This window comes from Spea bombifrons, chromosome 13 (assembly GCF_027358695.1).
Source record: "Spea bombifrons isolate aSpeBom1 chromosome 13, aSpeBom1.2.pri, whole genome shotgun sequence".
NCBI lineage: Eukaryota > Metazoa > Chordata > Amphibia > Anura > Pelobatidae > Spea > Spea bombifrons.
In genome coordinates this window covers 14,556,222-14,582,956 of record NC_071099.1, presented here as the reverse complement: position 1 = coordinate 14,582,956, position 26,735 = coordinate 14,556,222, and the positions used below count along the sequence as shown (strand labels likewise).

General features: G+C 38.1%; 1 protein-coding gene across 1 annotated transcript in view; it reads right to left on the bottom strand.

The window, feature by feature from the left end:
* Nucleotides 1-26,735, bottom strand: part of ATP9A (ATPase phospholipid transporting 9A (putative)) — a 31,383-nt gene that overhangs the window by 4,483 nt on the left and 165 nt on the right. Inside the window, exons 2-23 of the mRNA XM_053452839.1 lie at nt 22,411-22,555; nt 21,465-21,578; nt 20,410-20,518; nt 19,263-19,321; nt 18,997-19,048; nt 18,812-18,906; nt 16,320-16,400; nt 15,807-15,882; nt 14,900-14,976; nt 14,394-14,554; nt 13,607-13,749; nt 12,806-12,918; nt 10,669-10,875; nt 8,164-8,325; nt 6,230-6,322; nt 5,483-5,566; nt 4,660-4,830; nt 4,443-4,541; nt 4,267-4,356; nt 3,521-3,665; nt 2,941-3,005; nt 2,423-2,578 (exon numbers count right to left, since the gene is read on the bottom strand). Of these exons, the coding sequence (XP_053308814.1) occupies nt 2,423-2,578; nt 2,941-3,005; nt 3,521-3,665; nt 4,267-4,356; nt 4,443-4,541; nt 4,660-4,830; nt 5,483-5,566; nt 6,230-6,322; nt 8,164-8,325; nt 10,669-10,875; nt 12,806-12,918; nt 13,607-13,749; nt 14,394-14,554; nt 14,900-14,976; nt 15,807-15,882; nt 16,320-16,400; nt 18,812-18,906; nt 18,997-19,048; nt 19,263-19,321; nt 20,410-20,518; nt 21,465-21,578; nt 22,411-22,555 (2,497 nt within the window). The remainder of the gene's footprint in view (nt 1-2,422; nt 2,579-2,940; nt 3,006-3,520; nt 3,666-4,266; nt 4,357-4,442; nt 4,542-4,659; nt 4,831-5,482; nt 5,567-6,229; nt 6,323-8,163; nt 8,326-10,668; nt 10,876-12,805; nt 12,919-13,606; nt 13,750-14,393; nt 14,555-14,899; nt 14,977-15,806; nt 15,883-16,319; nt 16,401-18,811; nt 18,907-18,996; nt 19,049-19,262; nt 19,322-20,409; nt 20,519-21,464; nt 21,579-22,410; nt 22,556-26,735) is intronic.

Here is a 26,735-nt window from a genome sequence, read left to right as displayed (position 1 = left end):
TATTATTATTTTTTAAAGATAAGCCATTTTGCTGCAGTGTAACCCTAAAATTCCATCCAGATAAAGACCGTCTCTGACACTCCGATGGTTGACCCTACCCAACCATGATAAGTGACGATACTGAGCCTCATTGTCTCCAGGACTTTGATCAGATCTGATCGATGTTCCCACCATCAGTAAAGCCACATTGGGACTACGGTTGGGCAAAAAGTAATAAAATACAAATACAGATACCAAGATGACATCATATGGCGTGATGCTAATAGCCAAGGAAATTTCTATTTTCCTGATTAATGCTTTTTTTTTGGAATACATGAAAAAATATTAATATTTTATAATTATTTACGGAGCGCCAGCTGAATACATTTTATTATAATAGGGGGACAGTGAAAATTAGCAGTTGCATTAAAGTTGAAAATATCTCAAACTGACAATAACATTAGCATGCGTTAAGACACACTAGACATATGGGGCCCCAACAATCTACTAATGAAATTAGAAGGTACGTTCACTTGAAAGGGTTAATCGTTATCCAATAGAACTCGGTAAGTTTATCTGAGGTCAGACTGAATGGAGAAGTATAACAATGCCGAGTGTTTGAGTTTAGTATTCTCGCGGGAGGAAATGTAGGTCAAAAATATAGTGTAATTGTGGAAATCCTGCTTTGAAGGAACGACTTATGGAAAAGTTTTCCTGGTTATCGGGGATTTAAGGTCCCAAACAGAAAAATAAGGATCCGTCGCCTAAGTGTAAAGAAGCTAAAAACTTTCAAAATTGAAGCGCAGTTTCTACAAAAAAGTAACATTGTAAAAACCTGGCCATACCGTACAATGAGCTTCTTAGATGGCAGGCCGAATTTCATAAATGTTTCAATTATCATTTAAAAACATTTGAATAATAATTTAAATTTCAGTTTATTGTATCATCAGCGCCAAACTATTTCTTTATCATCAAACATAGATTATTTCTATTTTGTAAAAATATATCTTTTTAAAGTTTTAAAGGATATCACGTGCATCATTTGCCCCAAACCCGGACAAATCCCAACCATATTTATTGTTCCAATAACTATACTTAATAGTGTACTGAAATAAATATTGAAAACTTAATCCCATAAAAAAAAGACCTGAAAATTATTAAAATAGTTTAAAAAAAAAAATAAAATAAATGTAAATTATACATTTTTTGGACAAGAGTAAGGAATGATAATCTAGAACCGGCAAAGAAAATTTCAATTACTGGTAATAAATATTTCAATAACTGCATAATACACAAAATCAGAATAATTATGAGAAGTTATTATGTAAAAATATGAATTACTGAATGAATGCCAGCTTTTCTTTTTTTAATACTCACATCCATATCGCAGACTGTTTGTTTATTTGGAATAACATTGTTTGCAGAAGAAAGAATTTCCGTCTATTAAACTGTATTAATCAAACACGATGATTTCTTTCACCACTTTGATTGTACCGTTTCCTTCTGTTTACAAAACCTGCTATTTGTAGAATATTAGCATTGCCTCTTAAGAATGTACTCGCTTCCAACGTAAAACAAAGTATGTCATTGATATCGAGATTCTGACCTAAAAAGTGGACCGATCCGTTACTATCCGGTTTTTTATGTAAATACTGAATCGTTCAAGACGAATTCCAGAAAAAAAAATTAAATCGGTTTTGATATTCACGGCATTACATTATGTTTCAGAATATAAGGTCAGAATTCTAATGCATACTTTGATGTTATACAAAAAGTTCTTTGGCTTCCTAAATTAGAATTAACGGTAGAGGCTAAACCCGATTTAGTCGTAAATGTGCATTTTTAGGTCAAGGTCCAAGATGTGAATTCTACGTGCATTCTGATTGGCTGAAAAGAGCCAAACCAGAAAGCCAATCAGAATGTGGCTTGAAAAAAAGCAAAAGCTTAACAAACTGGCGTCGCGTTCATCTGAACCCTGGAGTGTAAGAAGAACCGATTCTGTGCGCTCAAGGCCAGCTCTTTGACTAATGGCGCCTTGGGGCAAAACTTAACCAAAAGTTACCCGTTTTAACTCATTTCCTAAGGGGTTAGGCACACCTCAATGCCCAGATGTTGCTGTTTTTTCTGATTTCAATGTAACATTAGGGAAACCCATACTGCAACCTCTATTCACTGAAAGAAGAGTTGGAAGGTGAGTTTGGAGAAGAGTTGTGGTTTCCTTCACTCTATTAATCATTGTAAATCACCAACTGGCAGGCTCCTCCAATATGAAGGGCTGAGCTGGCCCTGTGTAATGTATAAGTCAATGGGTGAGGAAACTTTGGGGAAAAGCAGGGGATTAATTTAGATGGAGCCATAAATCCGGTTTGGAAATTCACACCAATGGACGTGTTGGCACATCCAACGCTAGCTTCACAAACAGAATAGAAGACCATCTGCTAACCTGCATGGTGCTGATACACAGACTCCGGTGAATAACGAATTGACTCAGGGCTGCTGATCTTTTGTAGCTATTCCTTCCGTGTACCATTAATAATCTTCCCAGGTGCTTAAACTGAGTGACGGAGAAATCCGCTGCCAGAGACGCCTGCTTCCCTTCCTGAAATGACAAAGCCACCGGTTTAAGAGGCATTAGAAGACGAACACATTTTGTCCTCATCAGGAATTTACAAATATTAATTTGCTTAGTTTTATTATAATGTCGTTTTTATTATTATGTTATTAAAGTTTACATTTTTTCGCATTTCTGTTCATTGCTCTTCATATCTTGGCCTCGCCATTCTCGCTTGTTAGGGCCATTCAAAAAACTTTTTAAATAAAATATAATAATCTGGAGCATTTTAAGACTCAATAGAATGTTTCTGATTACTCCAAGTGTAGGGCTTGGCACCAAAGTTACTAAAATTGCTCAAATGCTTTACTATGATATCAGATGAGAGCGTTTTACACCACAAAGCTCACCTTTCCTTCAACCCCTACGCCACAGTCAGCTTCCTGGATCATGCTGACATCATTGCCTCCATCACCTATAAGAGATACAATGATGGTAATCAGCTAGGTATTCAGTGTTTTCGGCAGATGTGGATACATGGAAAGGCTTTTCAGGGGAGGCTTATAAAAAAGATTTAATGGATGTTCACGGTGGTATCACGGTGCAGGAACACTAAATCTGCTGGTTGCTGGATATCTGTTTTTACAATCTAGATTTTGGCGTTAAAATGTAACATTCTTGTTTCTAGCACCTACCCCACCTATATGTGCACAAACCCGGAAAAAAAACCCAAAAACTCAAACATTTCTCACCACAAAACATCACATGTGGGGTGATAACAATCTCGAGACTCCTCCAAGAGGTAAAAAATTATTGTAAGCGATTCTCCTACTCAATTCTATCTGTCGGTTATTTTAACTTATGTTAGAAACCAGAAATACATGAAATATTTTCTTATTTTCAACCAAAGCATGGCCAGAATGTCAGAGGCAGGTGTTGAGCGTAATGAGACACAGCGGTGATGAAATGTATCGCAATGTGGCTACTTACCTACAGCACAGGTGAGTTTCCCGGTCCGTTCTTGCAGCAGCCTAACGATCTGAGCCTTTTGTGTGGGCGCGCAGCGGCAGCACACGACAGCCGGACACTGACACGCCAGCTCCATGAACTCGTACTCGTAATATTTCAGACATACCTAAGTCACGGTGACAAATGAGAGGCAGGAGACCTGGGTTATTACTGGAAAGATAAAGTAGAATACCAAAAAGCGAATGTATATGCTAAATATTGCTGGGGGGGGGGGCAGAGGAGCAAAGCAATGGAGGTCTTGATTCTTCAACTTTTGGGGGACTTCCTGCTTCTCATACCTTCCCCTAGCGTGTAACGAGGTGGGGTGGACCAATCTGGGTGGCCATGAGACAGTCAAGCAGAATGACTTGTCCACCAAGTGGTACCAAATTTTCTTCCTATGTTCCCATCAGGCCAGGATTGGCCACCTGGCATACCAGACAATTGCCTGGTGGCCCAGTAGACGATTGGGTCCTTCGGTGTGCGGCCCTATGCATGAATGTAAAAATTTAATACGCGGTTGCGAGTATCTGGTGTCATTTGACGGACACCAGCCTGAAAGTGTCAGAGCTGCTTTGTCCGGCCCTGGTTCCCATATCTGGCTCCTAGGCACAGTGACTAGGCTAGTTTTGTCACAACCTTGGGTCTACAATCACCTAGGTCTGAATAATGTGAATTGGCTTCCAAAAGACCATATAGTAAGATGCACAACGGTTGGGTGTAAATACCTCTAAGGAGTCTCCAGATATAACGAGGGCACAGTCATGCTTCCTTCTAAACGCATTCAGCTCCAGATGGGCTTCTCCTCTGTTAGTAACCTATGGAAACCAAGCAAAGAGCGGTAAGATCCAGAGAACCTGAAAATGGAGCCTATAGTCGATCTTTATCAACTCTAGATACTCACAGGTCGGAATATATGGATGTCCTGGTTTCTGGTCACCAGATGTGCATTCTTCGCCGTACATGTCGCAGTCTCTAATTTATCTCCGGTTAACATCCAAACCTGGATTTATGAAATGAGATGGTGAGTTTCTGTCTTTTCCCATAAACATCATGATGGCGAGCTGCGCACCAAGCTAAAAGGATATCAGTGGATATAGGGTATGGGTGATACATGGTACCTTCATGCCTGCATTTCTTAATGTTTCCAGGGTAGGTCTGACATCGGCCTGCAACTGGTCCTCAACTCCAGTGAGACAGAGCAACTCCATCTCCATTTCTAAACTCTCTATCACAGTTGCTACTTTCAATGAGCGATCGTGAACGCTGAGCTTCGCCTGGACGTACCGAGCCTGCGGAACCATAAAAAACAAGACTCTATTAGAACACACACTAACGATCAGAGATCCAGCGCAGGCGGGGTTAATAATGTAAATGACTATTGCAGCTGATTTTTAATGGAATCTCTTCATAGGCGTACAGAGGCCCTTTATCACTCCCATCACTCCTGTGTTCCAATGGCCCTTTATCACTCCCATCACTCCCGTGTTCCAATGGCCCTTTATCACTCCCATCACTCCTGTGTTCCAATGGCCCTTTATCACTCCCATCACTCATGTGCTCCAATGGCCCTTTATCACTCCCATCACTCCTGTGTTCCAATGGCCCGTTGTGTTTGCTGATCCAAATTTAAGTTTAAAAGGATAATTGATCGTTACAAAACCTTTTTCCAAATTATGTTACAAATTGTAATGTGAGGGTAAACTAATGTTTTCAAAAATTCCCATTTTTCAGATATAACAAATTTAATTTAAAATATGGAAAAATTAAGATTAGTCCTAAATATATTGGGATTAAGGTCTGTTTTTTTTTCTTTATCATAATTTACACTTTGCCTGGGAATAAGTCATTTCAAAATGTGCCTAAAAATATACACTTATTTTACAGAGAAATACATTGTAATTATTGTAAAAAGTCAACAAAAAAAGCAAAAGACGACTTTACCTCGAAGTCCTGATACTGCTCCTCGGTCAGAGACTTCTTGGCCACCACTAGGACTCTTAATCCCTCTCTGGCCATGTTTCCGCACTGGAAGACAAGAAAACTCTTGGTGGAACAAATCTCATCAAAAATATGGATCTACGTAGTGTAAAAATTCAACCAATTGCGTACTTCCCAATTTGCCTACGGTGCCGCACGATGATGTCACAGAAGGGACGCACCATCAACAAACCTAAAACTTTTATTTTTCATTTATTTTCCTGTACATTTCATGCAAGTTTTACAGAGATCAGAATAAATTCTGTGAGTTTTAATATTATTATTAGGCTGAAACAGGAGTGTTTTTACTGGAGAAGGAAAGATTTAAAGGGATCCTGGATCGACTCGCTGGGAACATTCCCAGGAATTGATGCCTCAACAGCGCCACCCAGTGCCCGCCAGGCCTAGAGGCAGTTTCACAGCGGGTTTAAAGGAATAGAGCAGTCTCAAGGCTGTAATTTTCTTCTGAATACTTAACTTAAACATACCACATATTTCTCCATCTGGTATAATTTAAATTATAGTAAATAGTTTCGATTATATGTTTGGTTTAGAATTCTACATTTAGGTTACATATTTATGGCCAAACAGTTCTGGTGAAATTATTTTTTGAATTCTGCTGAATAAAGGTTTTTTTACTTTTCCAACTCTTATTACCGTACCTTTAATAGTACTTTTTTATTTTACTTTAAATCTGAATGAGCGGCTTACCTCTTCCTCCAGCCAGTCGTTGTACTGCACGATTCCTGCCATCACCACGTCAGCCCCTTTCATGTAGAAAGTGATTTCTCCCGTGGAATCGTCCTGGCAAGAAAAATAACAAATTGAATAAATGAATTAAATAATGAATACAATTTAGGGATATATGCAAATCCTACGAGGACAAATACAAATGAAAAAATACAATTAACACCAGCTGTCAATTAAATACATTGATACATTAGCACTGATTTATCAAGATAGTTAAAAATCATTTAAAGATAATTTTGTGCTTAAAACTTATCAGAACATGACATTTATTTCCTTAAGGAGTTGACTTGTTAATATATTCAAAGAGGATGATTAGCGAAACCTCAATAAAACACAAGCTGGTAGAATAGACCTTGAATACTAGAACGTTTGGCCCAGCAGAGGACAATTGAGGTCTACTCTCCGCTGATACAAATCAGAACACTGCAGATACAAGGAACCTTCCATATGACGCTGCCCGCATAATGCCTACAATATTGGGTCATACCGTGGTGGACAATTGTTGAAGTGTTGGTAAAGAACCAGACATGCCACTCACAACACAGTGGGTGTCCGGAACCAGCCACATTAAGAGTATTCCTCACGTATTGGCAGTTATGTCTTTGATTCTAATGAAGCCCCCAAAGATACTGCGCAGAACTTGACTAGCCGAAAAAATTGCTTTATTTGTCGATCCCTTTTAGATGCTGAAGAACATTAGTTGTTTTTTTTTCTTTTTATGTATGCCAAGTACAAGAAATAAAATACTTAAAGGTTAGCCAGTTGAACTTTTAATGGTAGCACACAATACATTCTCAAAGGGATCAAAGTGACCTACATGTAGCTGAAAGTTCTGAGAGTTCTACTCAAGGACCCGCTCCAACCCTGGTATGTAGGGTTCTCCAGGAATGAGGCAAAAGGTTATTGTTGGTGTAATCAACTTTTAATTGTTGATATTATTAAAGGTGTTTAACAACATCTACGTAGGAAACGGTGCACAGCCTGGCTTCCTGTGAATTAGTACTGGCCCACGAAACCTAACAGTTTGATATCCAACATAAATAGTATGTCAACGGTTTCATCGCATGAGTCACTTCCTCTTCAGTGGTTCAGGAGAAGGTTAGAGCTTTCACAGCTCATTGATGGATCGCAACATAAATCCACAGAAACCGCTATAATACATTGTATTGTTTCAGGGTGGCAGTCCTCTTTTGACACGTTAAGAGGTGGCCGTTATCCAGGCGTTTGTTTGGAATGGAGAACCCTAACCCAAAAAGGTTCTTCCTTTGCTACTAGTTTTCATTTTGTGTGTGTGTAGAATAGCTCGGAATGATTTTTATAATAATTCCCTTTTTTCAATGAGTGTTATTGCCTCTTGACTGAAGCCAATATGTCTATGGACTTTCAGTAAAATGTCAAAAAATGATGCTTTGGCATTGGCCACATGGCTAATATTATGATGAGAAGTTAGGGCCAAGTACGATCAGCTTCCATCTAAAGGTAAGACCTCTGAAGTCTGTTATATGTTTACATGTCTGAATTCAAAGCTGCTTCTTCCTTGCATGCAAGTATAATTTATGAACTTTATGGAATACGTAAGAAAGTTCAACAACTTGGGAATTATTAGTTGCTGCTGGCCTTCATAATGGCCAAGACTAACGCAAGACCAGTACCACCATCATGAGGTCTTTTCCAATGTTAGGCAAGTGTATGCTGTATAAGGGGTGTTGGAGAAACCCATGGACAGGGCATGGGTATGTAGGACATCTCTAGAGTTGGGCTAAAAGTTACATTTTCTTCCCGGCAACGTATCCAAGAACACTTCATGACTTTCTACTTTTTCGCGAGACCTCAAGTGCAGAAGTTGTGAACACGGCCTAATTAAACAAAACCCCGATAAAGACAAAGGTACTCACTCTCACAATGATGCCCATTCGTTTGCTTTCATACGTGAACGGGAATATTTGCAAGATCGTGAAGTTCAGGATTTGTCCACTAGGTGTCCTCAGCTGCATGGACGATTGATCCCTACCAACCAAAGTCAGACCCACACTTTCAGTCCATTGCACCAGCGCCACCTACAGGAGAATATAAGAACACAAAAACAATATTTTTTACCAGTACCATTTGTAAACAACATATTAATTTCTGCTTCTCTAATCTCACCCTAAACTGAGGAGCAGCCACTTAAAACATATATGTTGGGGACTGAAAGGTGAATCCCCTTAAATGTGATCCTTTGTCTTTTTGTATTTAACTTCAATAATTCAATAATCATTATCAATTAGTGTTTCAAACATCTGCCAGCAGGGGGCACTGTTGGTCTACGATGAATTGACAAGTCGATTTGCCATCTGTATTGTTTTATCCATTATTATTATTATTATTATTATATTTATATAACGCCAACAATTTCGGCAGAACTTCTTACAGTCCATACATCCAATGGGTCTGACAAAACTAGAACTGATACAGTGGCAAAAGAGGGTTAAGCATCGTAACTGTTATAAGAAAGGCATAATTATACCAACAAACGCAATGTAATACTACTACTAAAAAAAAAAAAAAAAAAAAAAGGGTACGGCGTCAACTTTGTTTCAACATAGCAAAACAGGTAATAAAATGAATTTCATAATATTCTATATATGGGCAAATAAATAAAACAGACACCCCTAGATACTATATATCTAAAAAAAAAAAAAAAAAAGAATAAGTGACTTGCATTCACTGTTAAAAGATTAACCCTTTCAGGGATGCATTGTAAAAGCAATGTAATGATCACCCAGTCATAGACGTAAAAGGTTGGAATTCATCCATGCGCAGGAGAAAGGCTGTCACGCCCTATTGGGGCTGTCAATCAGACTGACACTTTGTATATATTAGAACCACCGGCTCTTGATTACAAGGAGTGAAATAATCAAATGACATTGTAGGAGGACATTCGTAGTTATACTGCTGTTTGTACCAAACAATGCGGTCTGGTTTTTTAAAATCATGGCATGTCTGCTAAATTGTATTTTATGTCGCACTTAGTCATAGGGGAAGAAACACTGTGTGGGGTCTACTACCTTCCCCGCTACAATAATATATTTTACAATCGGTATTAAGCAACAGCCAGGGCATTATTAACACTATAAGGTGAATTGGCAATATCAGAGTAACCCAGCTTTGCAATACAATAATTATTAAATATAGATTTAATTATGCAAAGTAAGCAACACATTTTTCTGGAGACTAAACAAAATAAAATCAAAAATATAATAATAATAATAATAATAAATATATATATATTTATAATGTAATATATAAATTAAATAAAAATATTTTACATAGTGTTAATTATAAAGTACAGTTGTGGTTAAGCAGGATTAAAATATATATTTTTTTAAATATTTTTTATTATTATTAATAAATTCAGGCTCCTCCTTATTTCACATCTCAGTGCAGCTCCATATGCAAATTATTCTCAGCTGCATTTGCATATTGGGCTGTGGTCATGGCAGCCAATCAGTTTTAAGATCATGTGCTTTTTTTAAAATCCTAACTTTAAATGATAGACCTCTACTAAATTGTGCCGGGGCCCGACAGCTGATAACCTTGCTCTGTTTATATCAGTTTAATCCTCCCTCCTGTTACTGTAGGTCTGCCTCGTCTGGCCTTGGGCTGTAACCGATATTTATAAAGAGAAAAAAAAGGTTTCCGAGGGGGAATAAGAACAGGAAACAAATTTTAGGAAATCCTGACTTCTGTTTCAAAAATAAAAAAAAATAATATATTTCAAGGTAAGAAGACACTAAACAAACCCAAATCCAACTTAATTAAAAGTCGCAGCTTCCTGGTTATGCTAATATTTGAGTTCTATGCGACTCTTAAAACATCGCACTCCGAATAAGCACCGTCTGTACCTCCGACCATTTAGAAACCCGAGATTTAGAAATAATATAGGTCGCGTAGGTTTCGCTCTCCTTTGGGATCGGCAGAATGGTGTGAAAATAATTGTACGTTATATGCGCAGAAATGATAACTTTTCATGGTAAAGGCCCACTTTCATATCCAATACACTTGGATTACGGCCTCTTCTTCTAACATTTATCCTCCTTTACGCCTCCTGTACTTTGAAAGTGTTGTTTTCTTTGTTTTTTTGCCCATCGCTATACATACCTCTACATTTTGTCACGTCTCGTGGCCATATAACCATGGTATAAGTTCAAAGTACCCCAAGAGAGTAAAGTACCCCCCCAAAAAAGCCTTAAGGGAATAGCTTCGTAATTGATTGGGCTTCCCCTACTGAACACCTTTCTCTGCCCTCTTGCTACTAGACCCGATCTGGTGACATTGGGCATGAGATGTTTCCACAATGAATACATGGCGGCTCGTCTGTTGGGTGCTGTTATGGCCACAACGCAGACTTATCTCCATACCTCATCGGGACTAGAAGCCTGATAGACCCGGCAGGAATCTTCGAACTGCCGTTCGGCCTCGGCTTGGTCCGTCACCCCATTGGACTCGTAGGATGGCGTCACGTTATGGCACAGAGCTATCCCCTTTACGGCTTCATACACGCGGCTGCTCATGGTCTTCCGCACTTTGGTGGCCAGACCTTTTTGTGAAGGAGGATCCTGGGAGGGCTGGATAGGATGAAAAAAGGGGAAAAAAAGATAAATCAGCAAAATTTACTGGAAAAATACGATTCAGTATACAGTGAGTGAAAAGACTCGCGACCCCGAACATAAATGGTTTGGACGAGGTCAAACTCCTAAACGCTTTCACCAGTTTTACAAACGGTAAAAGAATACAACGCAACAGGTGTCGTCATATTTTAATCTTTGTTGGAAAATTAATAAAAACATTAAAAAAATGGATTTATTTACTAATCCCTGGATTTGGCGAAGTTAAGACATTGTTATACCAAGTTGCAAATTGACCTCAATTACTCTAAAGCATCGTCCCTCAGTGGAACCAGTCTTTAATAACACCCAGAAATATTTAACCTGTATTCAAGCAGGGATTTCAAACACAGCACAAGAGTGAGATTATGAATGAATCAGATTTAGACCGCGTGATACCTTTAGAATCTACTTCTTGACCCACAGAATCGAGTAAAATCCGAGAGTTCCAAGGCATCACTCTTTGGCCGGATTCTTTTCCCCGACATAATTTATCTCCAATGATCGAATGCCAGTTCTGCCACAGACTGCGTTACGGCACACAGCGATATGTTGTCTTTCAGTAATTAGGACCAAGCCACCTACTTTAAAAGGCTGTAAGCGTGTGTGCGCGTGTTTGTGTGTAAAATGTAGGATTAAAAGCGCCATGCAAAGCATGCCTACACACACAGTATATTAATACCATGCATAATACTCTTTTAATCCTTGCTTCCTGCTGCGCCGGTAACAGGAGCCGGGTCACCGATTTATAATATATTGTCCGGCTATGGGCTCCATTAAAAACACATTTCAATGAACAAAGACCAAATGACCTCCTACTTGGGGGGGGGCAGAGTCGACCTCTATGGATATGATTAACGTGAACGCAAAACAGATGCCGTGTGTGTTAAAAGCGCCCGGGCTGTGGGTTTTTTAAATTAACCCTTCACGGTGCCGACGAGCCAAGAAACGCGTTGGAGAACGCCGCGTCACCCCCCGGCACGCGAAGGGTTAAGCTTGCGTGGGCTATTTATAGGGCCAGTTTCAAAACTCCTGGTGCAATTAGACAATTACTTAATTAGGTTGGTCACACAGAGGACAAAGAGGTTGCAGCTTCCTGCTCTGTTAACCTCTGGTGTCAGGGGAGGGGGGGAGAGGGAGAAAAAAGTTTCACTTCCAGGTCAAAAGGTCGCAAAATGGAAATAATAATTGAAGCAATGAATCAGATCCATCGTGCCAGTGAATTTGGAGGCAACAAATGTTTCTAATTTTCAATACATAGAATGCGTCCTTAACTGAATCGCTATTCTATAAACAAAATCTCCAGACCTGCACGTTATCAGAATACAGATCAGTTAAATATTTATATATATATATATTCTTTTTGGTGGGTACTAATTTTGTTTCTATTTAGTTAAATCGCCACGTGAGCATAGACAGTATTTTTATCCATATACAATATGACCCCGCAGTATTTTTAACGAGCGTTATATTTATTTGTCAATAAAGTTTATTGTATGCCGGGAAAAATAATTCCACAAATTGACGATAAAAGATAACAGAAAAAAAAAATTCAATAAGTAAATCTAACATTTTTTTCTGTGGATAGAACTTTTTATTTTTTATATTAATACAAAAAAAAACTAATTTTGTAAATTTCCATAAATTCCACCATCTCTAAAAGTAAAAAAATTATCAGTAAATGTTTAGTGTAATTACATTAAAAAACTAGCATGCACAAACCTGTGTGAGGTCATCTCAAAGGACTTTGGTACCATAATGCATCTCACATTTGTCATGGGATAATATTAGGAGCTGGCGCCAAGGACCATAGCTTTCAAACTAGGTCAGGACTGGCCAGGCAAATTTAGGGCAGTTGGCAGCAAAAAAAACAAAATATACACGTACACACCTGGGTATATATGCTGAATATATGGCTCTGCACTTCATCCATTGAGTCCATACCATAGGCCACCGTGCCCAGGTGGAGGCGTTTGAAGACCATTTCATTCTGAGTCAGGGTCCCTGAGGATGGAAATAATTAGCTCAAGGGGCTGCATTCACTAAACTGGGAGTTTGCGGGAGACATCGAAGTCACTAAGCTGAAATATTCCATATCATGTGAATTCACCAAAAGTTATTTAAATATTATTACATACAGGTTTTTAATGGCCCTGATCAAATAATTTTATAAAACTAGAAGTAATAGTGAATCGCAGCCCAAACTACACCACAATCCCCATCAGTCTCCGATTACCTTTAGCCATACATTAGTGTTTACAAAAACAATACAAATGCCAAAAACCCATAAAACAGAAACCAAAAATGGTTATTAGAGGGGCATATAGAGAAAAGGGGAGGAGAACATTTAGCTACATGTATTATTCTTTTTAGAAAGTGTTTTACTAGGAAGAATTCGTTTAGATGTCCTGGGGAGCTATATCCAGAAGCGGTTTTACATACAGAGTATACAGATTTAATAAAAGTAAACAGAAAAAAAACAAACACTAGTAGACATGAACAGAATAAATAGGAATTAGTAAACCAATAAACAGATACATTCTGGGTTTTTTTTTAGAAGTTTGGAAGACTCATTTTCATGGGTTTTAGGCTATTGGATGATTTGGCGAAGCCTGGGAGGCTATTCCACACCTCGACCTGCGAGTAAGCATTTGGCTCTCATTTCATCCCTAAAAAGTTCCTGTCTGCTTACCGGTTTTATCGGTGAGTAAGTACGAGATCCTTCCCAGCTGCTCGGGAATCGTGCTGGATCTCACTACCGTCCCGGGAATCTTGGGATCTCTGCGAATCATCCAGCTGTAGACGATCTTCCCCATGTCCAGATTGACACGCAAGCTGTGCATCAAGAACCGAGCATCACTTCACAAGCCTACAACTCAACAACTTCTCCTAATACTTTTTGAAAGTCCTACAAGTATCACAACTAAAGCTCCATACAATGGGTTTTAAGGAAAAAGGTGATTGGGGCTGGTTTCCAAAAGTTTCTGTCTGGCTCCTAAATTCCACCAGCATTTGCCTAACATGTTTATTTAGTGATAATCAAAACTGATAAAAAAATATATATATCACAGCGAAAACTTTCCTTCTACTGAAACACTCAACTTGGTTATTTTGGTTAATAGATGGGCAGTAATGTATCCTGGCCTAGGCCAAGGGCAAAACTGGGGGGGCAGATTGCCCTTTCTGGTGATCAAGCCCCCTGGTGTCCCACCGCACAATGGGCCGGTTACAAGGGAGATCTTTGATCTCCCCAACTGGCCGTTTTACGCTGAGTCACACAGCCTCCATAAACTGAACTAAAAGGGGGCTGCATGCCTTAAAGACACGGCGTGCTGGGATATGGATCCTAGAAAACTTATCTGATGTTACATTGGTGGGTGACAATTGCCAGTTTCACACTCATCTGAAGAAAATAAGTGGTTAGAGAAGAATTTAGAATTGTGGGGAAAAATATTAATAATGGTGAGAACTATCCATACCTAATAGGAATAATGTTGGAAAACAGGAGGAGGAACCGGATGATCTGAAGGTACCAACGGCCTGCAAAATGCTGGAGAGCCACCATGACCAGCGATACCACCACCAGAGCACTGAACAGAATCTTCGTCAGGCAGTTCACTTCCAGATCAAAGAGTCCAATCTAATCAAAGAGAAGGAGAACCAATTTCCATCACTTTAGATTTCCAAGTATGGGATTTTGTACGGAATAAGGGTAATCATCTGTGTCGAGGTCCTACCACCGTACATTTTATAACTAATCATGTATCAACTACATTTTTGTCCAGGATATCTCAGTGTTCTTCTAACTTACTACTGGTGCCAGACTCTAGAGGAAGATATCATATTCATGAACTCCATATTGAAAATATTGTTTAAAAACAAAGACATGGACATTTATCAATTCTGTAAAGTAAAATGTTTATTCTCCTTTTTAGTTAACACTCTCACTCACAAAGATTAATATCTACTATACTGGTGTCCATACCTTACTTCTGGGATTTGAAGTATTCATTACGCTGCGTTGTTCTCGTCCAGTGTATAAAACGACACCAATGACGGTTCCTGAAAGAAATCACAAGTAGAACAACATTTTGGACCCGATATATCAAAGCGCAAACATCTAGGGCCCACGCAATCCCACCGAGTCTTAAAGTAGGGTCCACCATACTTTCACAATAGAACATCATGCGTGCATGACCCTTCACCACTTACTGTGGCCCATGATGGAGATCCCAACGCTGAAGAGAGGTTGGGACCAAGATGGAGTTTACTAAAGTGGGTTCGCCCAACTTTCTTCATTGCTTTATACATTTTAAATGATTAAGGAAGAAAACCAAGAACCAAGGATATTTGTAGGTAACAAAACTACATGTCTCAGAGTTCTTTGGGAGATAACCATAGGATTCTCTCGGTTGGAGAGATGAGAGATTCATTGAGCAGTAGCTCAACGCGGGGCTCGATTGCCCAAGAGCCCTCTCAGTAGAGTAAAGCTTCCTTAAATTAAGTCATTAATCCAACGACTCGATACGCCGTCAAGTTCTCGATATCATGTAAGAAGTCCTGTGCGCTGCTCACTCAATCAAAATGTGTTCTCAGCTCTGGATATACACGTTGGAAATTGAAAACAAACACAATAGATTACAAGGACCGGTGGCAATCATTGATTTTATTTTACTTTTTTGGTTAATCTTTGTTTAAAAATGTCCCGGAGGGATGACCGCCCATCACTTTGTTCCCTCCTGAAGTCAACACAATTGCCAAAAAAATAAATTTGACACTAATTTTCTCAATGACAGACACAATTATTTTCAATTATAGACAAATAAATCAGGGATTAAATTGTTAACATGCAGGGAACACGTCCAGAGGAAAGAAAGCAATCGTTTTCTTACCTGAAGCTATGACCGTACTGGCCCATAAGGTATTTTCAATGCTTAAACTCTCGTTAATTGGGGGGTCACTGTCCTCCTAAAGAACATTTAGAAAAATGGGTTTCAGAGAGAAGACTTATACGAGGATGGACCATTTGGCTTTAAACTGCTCATACCCCAGTGTGCGTTCTTAAACGGAAGGTCGGGGGTTTGTTATGACAAGGATACAACACATTTATGTTCACGTTAGGGGTAATTTCAGTAAACCCATCAAATGGTCCATTTTAATCAACATCAGATAGCTCATGATGGTATGACGTTCCCTGAGGTGACACGTTAACGAATAAGCAAAAGAAATAACAAAAAAAAGAAATTAAAATGTTTTTAAATTAAATGACATTTTTAGATGTTTAAAATCGAACTTATATATTCTGAATAATCGTTTTGAGCTGGTTTCTATAGAAAACAAAGGAAAGCTTCTATATATAATAAAAATAGGGAAGATTTGAAAAATAAATTTAAAAAAGAACTCACTCTTGTGAAGGTTCCAGCAAAATTATGAATGTCAATATTCGGTTCTTCTGCATATACGTAAGATCGGATTTGAAGCAAGTCCTAGAACATTTACAGAAGGCAAAAGCGAGTTGGATGATGGCATTCAGTAATTAATGTGGACTTGTTTGAGCAAATCTAATGTTGTACAGTAAACACATTGAATTATATTTACGGCCATACAAATATATAACGCAAGAGAAAACAACCGTGTTAACTACTTAACAATTCATTTTCTCCCAACAAAGTTTTCCACAATAAATATATTAGGAATATTATTAAAAGAAAGGTATTAATTATCTTTAAGTTTAATCCATTATAAAAATATTATTTTAATTGGATTTATATTAGGAATTGTACTAAAAGAAATGTATTATAATTATCTAAAAATTAATCCATCCCAAAATATTATTTTAATTGTATTTATATTAGGAATTTTATTAAAAGAAAGGTATTATAATTATCTAAATTTAATCCATCCCAAAATATTTTAATTGTATTTATATTAGGAATTTTATTAATAGAAATGTATTATAATTATCTAAATTTAATCCATCCCAAAATATTATTTTAATTGGATTTATATTAGGAATTTTATTAAAAAGAAATGTATTTTAATTATCTAAATTTAATCCATCCCAAAATATTATTTTTATTGGATTTATATTAGGAATTTTATTAAAAGAAATGTATTATAATTATCTAAATTTAATCCATCCTAAAATATTTTAATTGTATTTATATTAGGAATTTTATTAATAGAAATGTATTATAATTATCTAAATTTAATCCATCCCAAAATATTATTTTTATTGGATTTATATTAGGAATTTTATTAAAAGAAATGTATTATAATTATCTAAATTTAATCCATCCCAAAATATTTTAATTGTATTTATATTAGGAATTTTATTAAAAGAAATGTATTATAATTATCCTTAAATGTAATCCATCCCAAAATATTATTTTAATTGGATTTCTATTAGGAATTTTATTAAAAGAAATGTATTATAATTATCTAAATGTAATCCATCCCAAAATATTATTTTAATTGGATTTCTATTAGGAATTGTATTAATAGAAAGGTATTATAATTATCCTTAAGTTTTATCCATCCCAAAATGTTATTTTAATTCTGTTGAATACTCATTACAAGTTACGTGGTATCAAAGCGTCACCTTATAGCTCTAAAACTTTAAGTAAAGCAAAAATAATAAAGTTTTAATGTGCATATTTCAAGTAGGAGAGCTATATTCAGATTTAGAAAATAAAATAAAAATAGGGATTTTTGGAATATTGTACACAAATTTTTTTTAAAAAAATTTGACTTTTTTGTTTTTTTCTTCAAAGTAATAAATTATATGTGTTGAATTAACACTATTAGGACAAATTCAAGAAAAATTCAAGAAAAAGAAAACATTTTAACATTTACAGTCCACAGAGATTCTAGGATTGTCACATGTACGAGAGACATCTGTATAGCAAGGTGACAAAAGACTTATTGTATGACCCTCTGTGGTTGCCGATAAAGGGACAGATATCCAATATTTGAACAGTCGCCAATAAATTCCACCCCCTCCACGTGTTTGTTTAGTGCGTGAAACATAAACATTCCTTCATAGCCGCGAAAAAGCGGCGTTATTCTTAGAATAAACGTATTTTTACTTCACCAGAAATAATGAAAGATGAACCATCTGGATACCCTCAGGCGATGAATTAATTATTGACAGACGACGTTACAAGACCTGGCAATTTAAACTGGTCATTTTCGGTAAATAGAATTTAATGGGTCAATGTATGCCCAGATTGACGTGGAGTCATACACGGTGGCCCAATGCTAGAGTTCTTTCTACTAAAAATATATGAATTATTTTGGGTATATTACTTGCTTTTACTAAAAAAGTGTAGCAAAAGTAGAACAAATTAACATTAGAAAACTTATAAATAATGATTTTTTTTGTTTACAACGCGGTTTTCTTCTCATTGGTGGGATGTCACCATAGATCAGGGTCAATCCAGAGCTGGGCCTCCTTGATTTAGGCAGATGTAGGCTGGTTTTCTACCTTCCCAGGTTATTTTTTTTCTTCATTTTAATAAAATGAAGAAAAATGAGTATTGAGGGGAAGCTGGCTTTATTAATAGCGTGGCGAGTTTGGCAAATATGTTTTTTGAGCCATTGTAACAACTGCGTCTTTGGACTGGGACATCTGCTCTCCGGTCATGTCAACCAACTCTGCTTGGAAAACTAGAGACACGTTTCATGCTGTTTCTATACACATTATCGGGGCTTTTAGGGCTGTAGAACCCTGCGATACCCTCATACCCAGCAAACATTCCGAGCTCCTAGAAAAGAGGGGCATCAGGGGAGGAAAGAGGGGCAGAAGGGCTTGGAGACCAAAGAGTGACTGTCTCCCTTAAAGAGGGACACTTGGAATGTATTGAGCATAGTCTAAGAAGAGGCGCTGTGTACTTACAGCTGCCGTGGGTAGCCTTTGCGTACAGGCCACGGGCAAACGTAACTTCCAGTCTGTCTCACCATCCAGCTGATCCGTACGCAAGAAGCAGGACCCTGCAAACAGAGGAACATTCATTAGTAAACCGAGATCCATCGCCTCCCTTAAAAATATTAAAAAAAACAGATCTTATAGTACACATTTACCATTTTTCTCGGATGTCCTGAGAAATATCATGTCAGCCGGTATCCTTTGATTCTATAGAAAAATAAGTACAATTACGGTATTTTATATACATATATGTGAACAACGTAGAACCCACAACCTCTCCCCAAAAACAAAACAGATTGTATAGGAGATTATATAAATTAAAATTCATAAGAAAACTCTAAAAATTGAAGATCCATGTGTTTTTTGGAATTTAAATTTCCGAATGCTCATAATTTAAGGTAGAAATAGCATAGGAACAAACCTTTTCCACAATAATTAAGTCTCCAACTTGAATGCTGGAACTTCTGACTTTCACAGTACCTAAAAAAAAACCAAAAAAACAAAAAAAAAAAACACAATTTTAAAAAAATATTTTTATGTTTTGTTTTTTTTTTTTGTCCGAAAACTCATTTTAATTCACCATTTTGGATCATGTTTAAAAATAAATCTAGGTCTCATAAGGAGATGTATAGACTCCATCATTTAATCCACACATTTTATGAAAGATATACAATTTATCATTTGTAATCCAAGCACGACCTCTGTGTTTCGTAGCGGTTACCATTATTTTGTGCTTCAAGTCTATTTGTGTTGACCAAGGTGCCAAATTCTTGAGGGCTTTTAATCAGATCTTAATAATTATAATAAGACCTTAAAAGGCGTCCACCTCCCCATTAGTGGCATGCGATAAATTATCAGCTAAAGTCAACTTTATGACCAATGTCTGGTTAATCTCATGAAACGCTTGTTTTCATTGATTGGGTTTCCCAAGCAATTCGATGAGGAACCTAAAACTCAATTCACGACGCGGACAACACTTATACTGTACCCAGGTTCATGGACTAACAGGTGGAAATGAATCACGTAGTCATGGATTTAATTTTAATTTAACTGATCCTTTTATCAGGATTAACATGAAAACAGGAATTGACCTTCTGGAATCAGATTACCAGTAAAAGTGAAAACACATCTCCTGGAGGTTTGGAGAACATGTCACATCTTCGATTTAATGAAAGCTAAGAGAACTTCAGATTAACCAATTTGCAATTATCTTTCCCGGTCTGAACAGTTATTACTAGTTAATACTTTTTATTTAAAAGAAAAAAAATAATGTATAATAATATGTTTTTCAGGATAGCCCAGGGAGATTTTTCTCCTGGCAGTGAAGAGCTTCGATGTTGTCCAGATGTAACTCAACTAGAAATAGTACAGATGTTCGACAGAAACAGGGGCGGAAGATAACCAATTAGTACACCTGAAGGTTCTACCACAAACCTCAGCTCCCTGGGCAGCTTTCTTTTTTTTTTTTTTTTTTTTAGCTGTCAGTAGTAATTGGCCAACAGAAGTTCCCTACCGTTCTCCAAGCCTCGGAGAGGAAGCGAGAATCATAGAGAGGCCACAAATCTGACCTCTGGTTGTGAGTTTGCTGTAGATCTGCGAGTTGACTTCCTTATCACGTAAGAAACATCGGAATTCTTCCACCGCCTCGCGAATAATGGTGACGGCCAAGACAAACCCCTAGAGAGAGAGAGAGAGAGGGGAAAAACGAATGTCTCAGTAATTCAGTTAGACGTATTCGCATTCTAGGTATAGAATAAAGTCACCGCGATGGAGAACCTGATAAATTCTAAAACTTTTTGCAAATTTTTCGACCTATGAGGCTAGTAACACAACGAAAGACAATGATATATTAATTATAAACTGTATAGAAACATAACATTTGACAGCAGATAAGAACCATCTACCAGTCTACTAGTTTTTCCAAAAACATTAATCAGTCGTTGGTCTCGTCTTGGATTCAGGAGCCATTTGTCTATCCCATGCATGTTTCAGTTCCCTCACTGAAGTTACCTCTACTGCTTCTGCCGGGAGGTTGTTCCATTTATCTACCACCCTCTGAGTAACTTTTTATTTTATTTTTTTATTTCACCTATACTCTTGCAAGGAGACAGGACAATTTCCAGGACCCCACCGTTAATTAGGATACACTTTGTTCCTTTGGTTGGTGAAATGTAAATCTATATATAGTACTGGATGGAGTACTCCTGAAACAAAACAGCATTTATTTGTAATTATAGTTACCTTGTGGACAGATTTGGCATTTTTCTACTAAATGGTGCTATAGAGAGTCTGACTATGAAAGGGTCCCACCAGCATTTTAAACTATTAATACTTTCAGAATATACCCCAGAAATGATTTATAAAATTTCCAAAGGGACTAGAATTGTATTTTTTGATAGCATAAACACGGCAAAATGTGATTTCCCTCTTCTTCAGACATCATTTATAAGGGTAATAATTCTACGTTAGTCACATGGGGTAGTATTTCTGGACGTTTAAAACACAGCAATATTTCTTTCTTTCTGATCGTGTCCCTTTAAATTATCCATATTCTCATTTTTTTTTAATAAATGTAGAATTAAGAACTAAGTACATTTTTAGAATGTGGATATTTTTTACTCACCAAGGGAACCCAGAAGGTATACAGAGGGCCGAGACGCATCTCCGGCACAAACTGCGAACATGCCAGGAGCAGGAAGTAGAGATTGAAAAAGTATTTGAACTGATTGAAAAGGATCTGAAACAGAGACCGAATTTTAATATTTAAATGGAAAAAAAAAATGAATAGTAAAATATTATATACAGTATTAAGAACTGTAATGTGAAAAAGTGGAATTTTAAAATATAATTTAATCTAATTTACATTTTTTTTTTTTATTTGTTTTGACTTTTTTTTGAAATTCCATTAAAAAAATGTCAAAAAAAAAGATTTAAAAAAATGATACATTTGGCCAAAGCCCCCACATCTGCTGCACCCCCTGCTGTCAAACAATTAAGTTCACCGAACCCTCCAGCCTGCAACAAGTCTCCTAAGTGGTTGGGGGAGGTGGTGCTGATGTATTGGTGACCGGAGAAGCAGCAGGAGATCAGACACATGCCGAGAACCTTGATATTTTGAAAATAAATTAGTATATGTTCAACCTCACACTCATCACATTGTTCACGAAAACAAAGAAACAAGAGCGGAAAAAAAAGTTACAGCCACCCAGGAACCTGGAGATACCGATCACCGCTACTCTTATGGCGATGTCATTAGTCTTCATCGGGCCGTGATGTGTTTGGGGTGGGTCATGGCATTAAAAGGCAAGAGAAAACAAAAACATATATATTATTTGGTTTTAAGAGATTGGTCTCAGAGAGTAGAATTAAGTGATGTATTAAAAAATGCTTAGAGAGAATTAGCTCACAATGAGACAATTGTGTAGCCGAGCATGGTAAATAATCTCACCGTACCCCCAAGGACCACCATACTTTTTGCGCCGCCGCCACCACCACCACCATAAATATAACTTTCCTTCCCTACTCATGGAGAATCAGGCTTTTCGAGAAACAAGTAACCCAGTTCTTACCCCCGGGAGAAATGTGAAGAAGTTGTACTTCTGATTGTTGATGACATTTCGAGGATACCTCTGCTCCCTTTTTTCTGGGTGTCCGAGCCAAACTGTCCGAGGTTTCAGTTCTCCACGGCCACAGCACCCCAAACATTCACAGCACCTAAGAGCAGAAGAACTTTAAGAGTTAGGTCATAGTGATTATCACGTTGGGAGTTTGTTTCTCCCAACCAACACAAGTGATTTAGAGGAAATACCCCTAGCCTTCTACTTGGGCTGGCAGCAGTGATTGTTTGATCCAGCAGATATGTGTAGGATCGTTCTTGTAGGTGATCAAGACACTCTAGGCCAGGGGTGTCCAACCAGCGGCCCTCCAGCTGCTGCAGGACTACATCTCCCATACTCCTCCGCCAGCCCCTTAGCTGAAAGAGCATTATGGGAGATGAAGTCCTGCAGCAGCTGCAGGGCCGCAGGTTGGACACCCCTGTTCTAGGCAAAAGGGATTTGCTTAAGTCATTAAGCTAACTAAACAGGTTGATCCAAACATTTTAGAATCTGTTTAATTTTGCTTTAGAAATGTTCTTTCTATTGTCTAAGAAATAGAAATAAGCAATAAAAAAATAATAATAATAAGCAAAAAAATAATTCTATTTATTAATACATGTTTATAACTCTTTAAAAAGTTCTCAAGTCCTGCGTGTCCTTTTACGATTGTATATCACGTCCACAATACAACATATGATGATAAGCAAGACGAAACGTGCGCCACCAGGATGCACGGAAAGTTGGCGGACACACAGAAGACTGTTTACACAATGAGTTGGCCAAGTCTCTCGACAACTGAGTCAACAATGTCATTTATAATGTCCACCTTCCCGCGTGAGAATTCCCTCCAGACCTACGGAGGTGTTTGTATCTTCATACAAAAGGTCTTCTCTTTAGTTCCCGGCGCCAAAGGTGGATATATTTAGAGGTACAGACGAGGAGAGAGAAGAACAAAACTGATTTTCCAGCAATATGGGCGCACGGAACATTCATGTTTCACTCTCAGACTCTTCCTGCTTACTCCTCAAGATTATCAGGACTTGGGGTCCCAATATACCCCAAAAAGGACAGTATTTGTATCCCTAGATACTCTAAGCACAAAACTGTTGCTCACCCCCAAAAATGTATATGTTATTAGAAGCTTTTTGTTATTCTAATTAAAATGCCATTTACTCCAAACTTGTCTTCTCAAAAAGCATATTTACCCCACCTCTGTAATCCAGGGGGTATTTACTATTTTCCAGTTGCACTTCACTGGGGATTCCTTTCAACTCAACTGTCTCTGTATTTACCAGATGATTTTTCATCTCCTATGACCCTCTTTTATAGACTATCATTGTGGTAACTCACCAATGGTGGCAACCAAATGGTTATAAAAAAGATCTTTAAAGGAAACCACAAATTGTCAAGATATTCTGAATAAAGTCACCTGTATTCAAGCAGGGATATCGGCTGTGATATAGATGTTAGAGAAGCACCAGTTGGTGTGCTCAGATATCAAGATAGCATTAAATCAGAGTAGAATATGAGACATTTAGCCAATAAGTCACAAAGTTGTTAGCCAAGTCTCTAACCTCGCACCCTAAGCAAAAGTGCCCCCCTTGGGCCATTTGTAGTGTTGGGGGCTACGGTTATAAGATCATTGAACAGGTTAAGAAAAATTGGCTATTCTGAACACGTGGACATTTCTTCCAGATAGAACGACAACAAGGCTCTGACAAGGAATACAAGAAATTCCAGTTTAACCAGTTTAAGAAACATATTCATTACCCTTCATACAATGGATTCAGAAGTATGTCTAAACTGGACGTGTTTTGGGCCTAATTTGAAAGAATGCAGTTTAAATCGCAGGACTTACGACATATATTTTTCAAATACCTTGTTTTTTTATGAATTTAATAGGAATTAAGTTGTTTCATAAATAACCGATAGCCGGGTTTCGTGGAAAAATAGCTAAAAGTTAACAAGTAATAACCACCCATGTTGGTGCCACCACGTGTCCTCTTCTGTGCCCTACAGCATCACCGCAAATGTTATAATATTTATGTAATTTTCAGCAAACTAACATAAGCCGAACATGGAATGGCCGAGCACGAGGTAGACGCCACGTCAGATATAGAGGAAAGCCTCCATGAAAACAATAACAAAGTTTTTGGCTCCGGTTCTACATTGTCGAAACACAAAGTGGACTTAGTTTACCAAAAGCATCTCCTTACTTCACTCCTCCAGCCCAAACCAGGCCAACTCGGCCAGTTCTTTGACACCTAAGACTCCATCAGGATCAGTACTGAAGGTGGTCCCAACATGAGCAGGTGGACTTGGTTTGTCTTGACCTGGTCCATGTTGAGACTCATCGTTGGGCAATAAGGAAAGTGTTCAGTGTCTTCATTTTATTCCTCATAGGTATTTACGTATGTAGACTGTATACACTGCCACCATGATACGATATACACAACACGTCTTTATAATTAATTTATAATTAATAGTGGGGAGTAATGTTTCCTTCCACGAAATCTCTTGTGTTTTATCAAGGACAAACCCTGTAAGAAGCCCTGAGTTGGCCCGGCGTCAGACATAGGTGGAAGAGTTCTTTAAACTTCTGCCATTGATTAAACTATGCATTTTACAGGGTCAGCTCAGCCCTTCCAGCAGGAGGAACTCACTCAGGTGCGCCCATTACAATGCATAGTGGCATCAGGTTTAATGAATAGACCACATTTCCAGTTGTTCTTAAACATATGATCGTGGCTTTTGGAGCAGTAGAACACAGGGGTTTGGGACTCAAAAAGGGATTGTATCAGCTAATCAGGGACACTTGGGAGGTACTCTATATGAGGTCACTGGCAGGATTCTGTATGACTTTCCAGAGCAGAGAGGGGTGTATCTGTATACAGTAGAACGCCGTTTGCACCACACCTGATTATACAGTGTGTGTCGTCACATCTGTTCAGATTCCACCTTCCATAAACACTGAAAACCATAACATAACCACAACATACATTCATTTAAAATTCATCAAATCCACTGGAATATATACTACCAAATATGGTGATTTGGCCAGCTGTTTTATGAGGTCAGCTATGAAGATATGACACGGGTCCAATTCAGTGAGTTTTCTTTTTTAAAATCCATTGGCCAAGACCAGTAAATTGACCCAGTAATAATACAGCCCCAAACGCATTTGGGTGAATACACCGTCCAGTCCTGTCTAACACAATCCTCAACCACAGTGCCTTGTGTGAGGTCATTATGTGATTTCATACACTCGTATGACATCACTGCATGACATCAGCGATTCTACAACCAGCAAGTCAGCGTACGTTAAACTGGTGAGACACTTTTGATGGTACCTAATTCAACACGGGGAAGTGAGGGGGTTGTCCCGTTTCCCTCACCGTTCTTTCTAATAGAAACACCTGAAAGGAGCTTAGAAAGAATCTAGTTGGGGTGTAAATGCTGCCGAAAGTTCATGTTACTCAAGACACCCCAGTGGCAGAAGGTTGAACTGCAAAGCTTCCAAGATTGGCTCACAAACATTAAATCAGAGCACTATGGGCCACTATGAGGAAGTCTTTTTTGTTTTACTTGCAATTCCACATATAGCCACTGGGGTGTCAAGATTAACATAAACCTCTGAAGGTATTTGTACTCGTACCGGATCCCTTCTGTGCTTCCTTCACGTGCTTCTACAAAGTGCCTTTGGGGGTACGCAAATTCCGTTTACTGTTCACCAAATGGGTTTTGGGCGGCTCTACAAACCCGGGAACGTGGAGGCGCATACCATCTGCTCTCCTCAGGTGATTTTCCCCCTTCTAATATGAACGCTGTTCTATAAACACTATATCACGCCCTACATTATACGGCGAACCACATATATTACGTATCTACCAAATAAACACCAGAAAGCATTGAAATACATGAAAAAGGTGCTTGTCCAGTCAAAATAAATGCAGGAAACATAAAGCCGACGACAGATATGGATACATACGATATTGTTTCGTACGCGAAGGCCTCCGTTATATACACACCTCTCATTCATTTCGACAACAAAGGGTTAAATAACGCTCCCATTGTCTGTTCTAGCTAATCGAGTCGTACCGTCATTCGCTGTCCTTTCCGGGTGTAGGTGACACTTCGCCCCCCTTTGATTTGATTACAGCCGCAGCACCTGCAGCTTACCGAGCTGCAGTAGGAAGTGATCCCTGCATACATTGTATCACAACAGAGACATGTCCTCCCCACCCTTCCCTCTAACACCAGAGAAGGCACCGGTTACCGGAACCCACAGTATTTCAGGC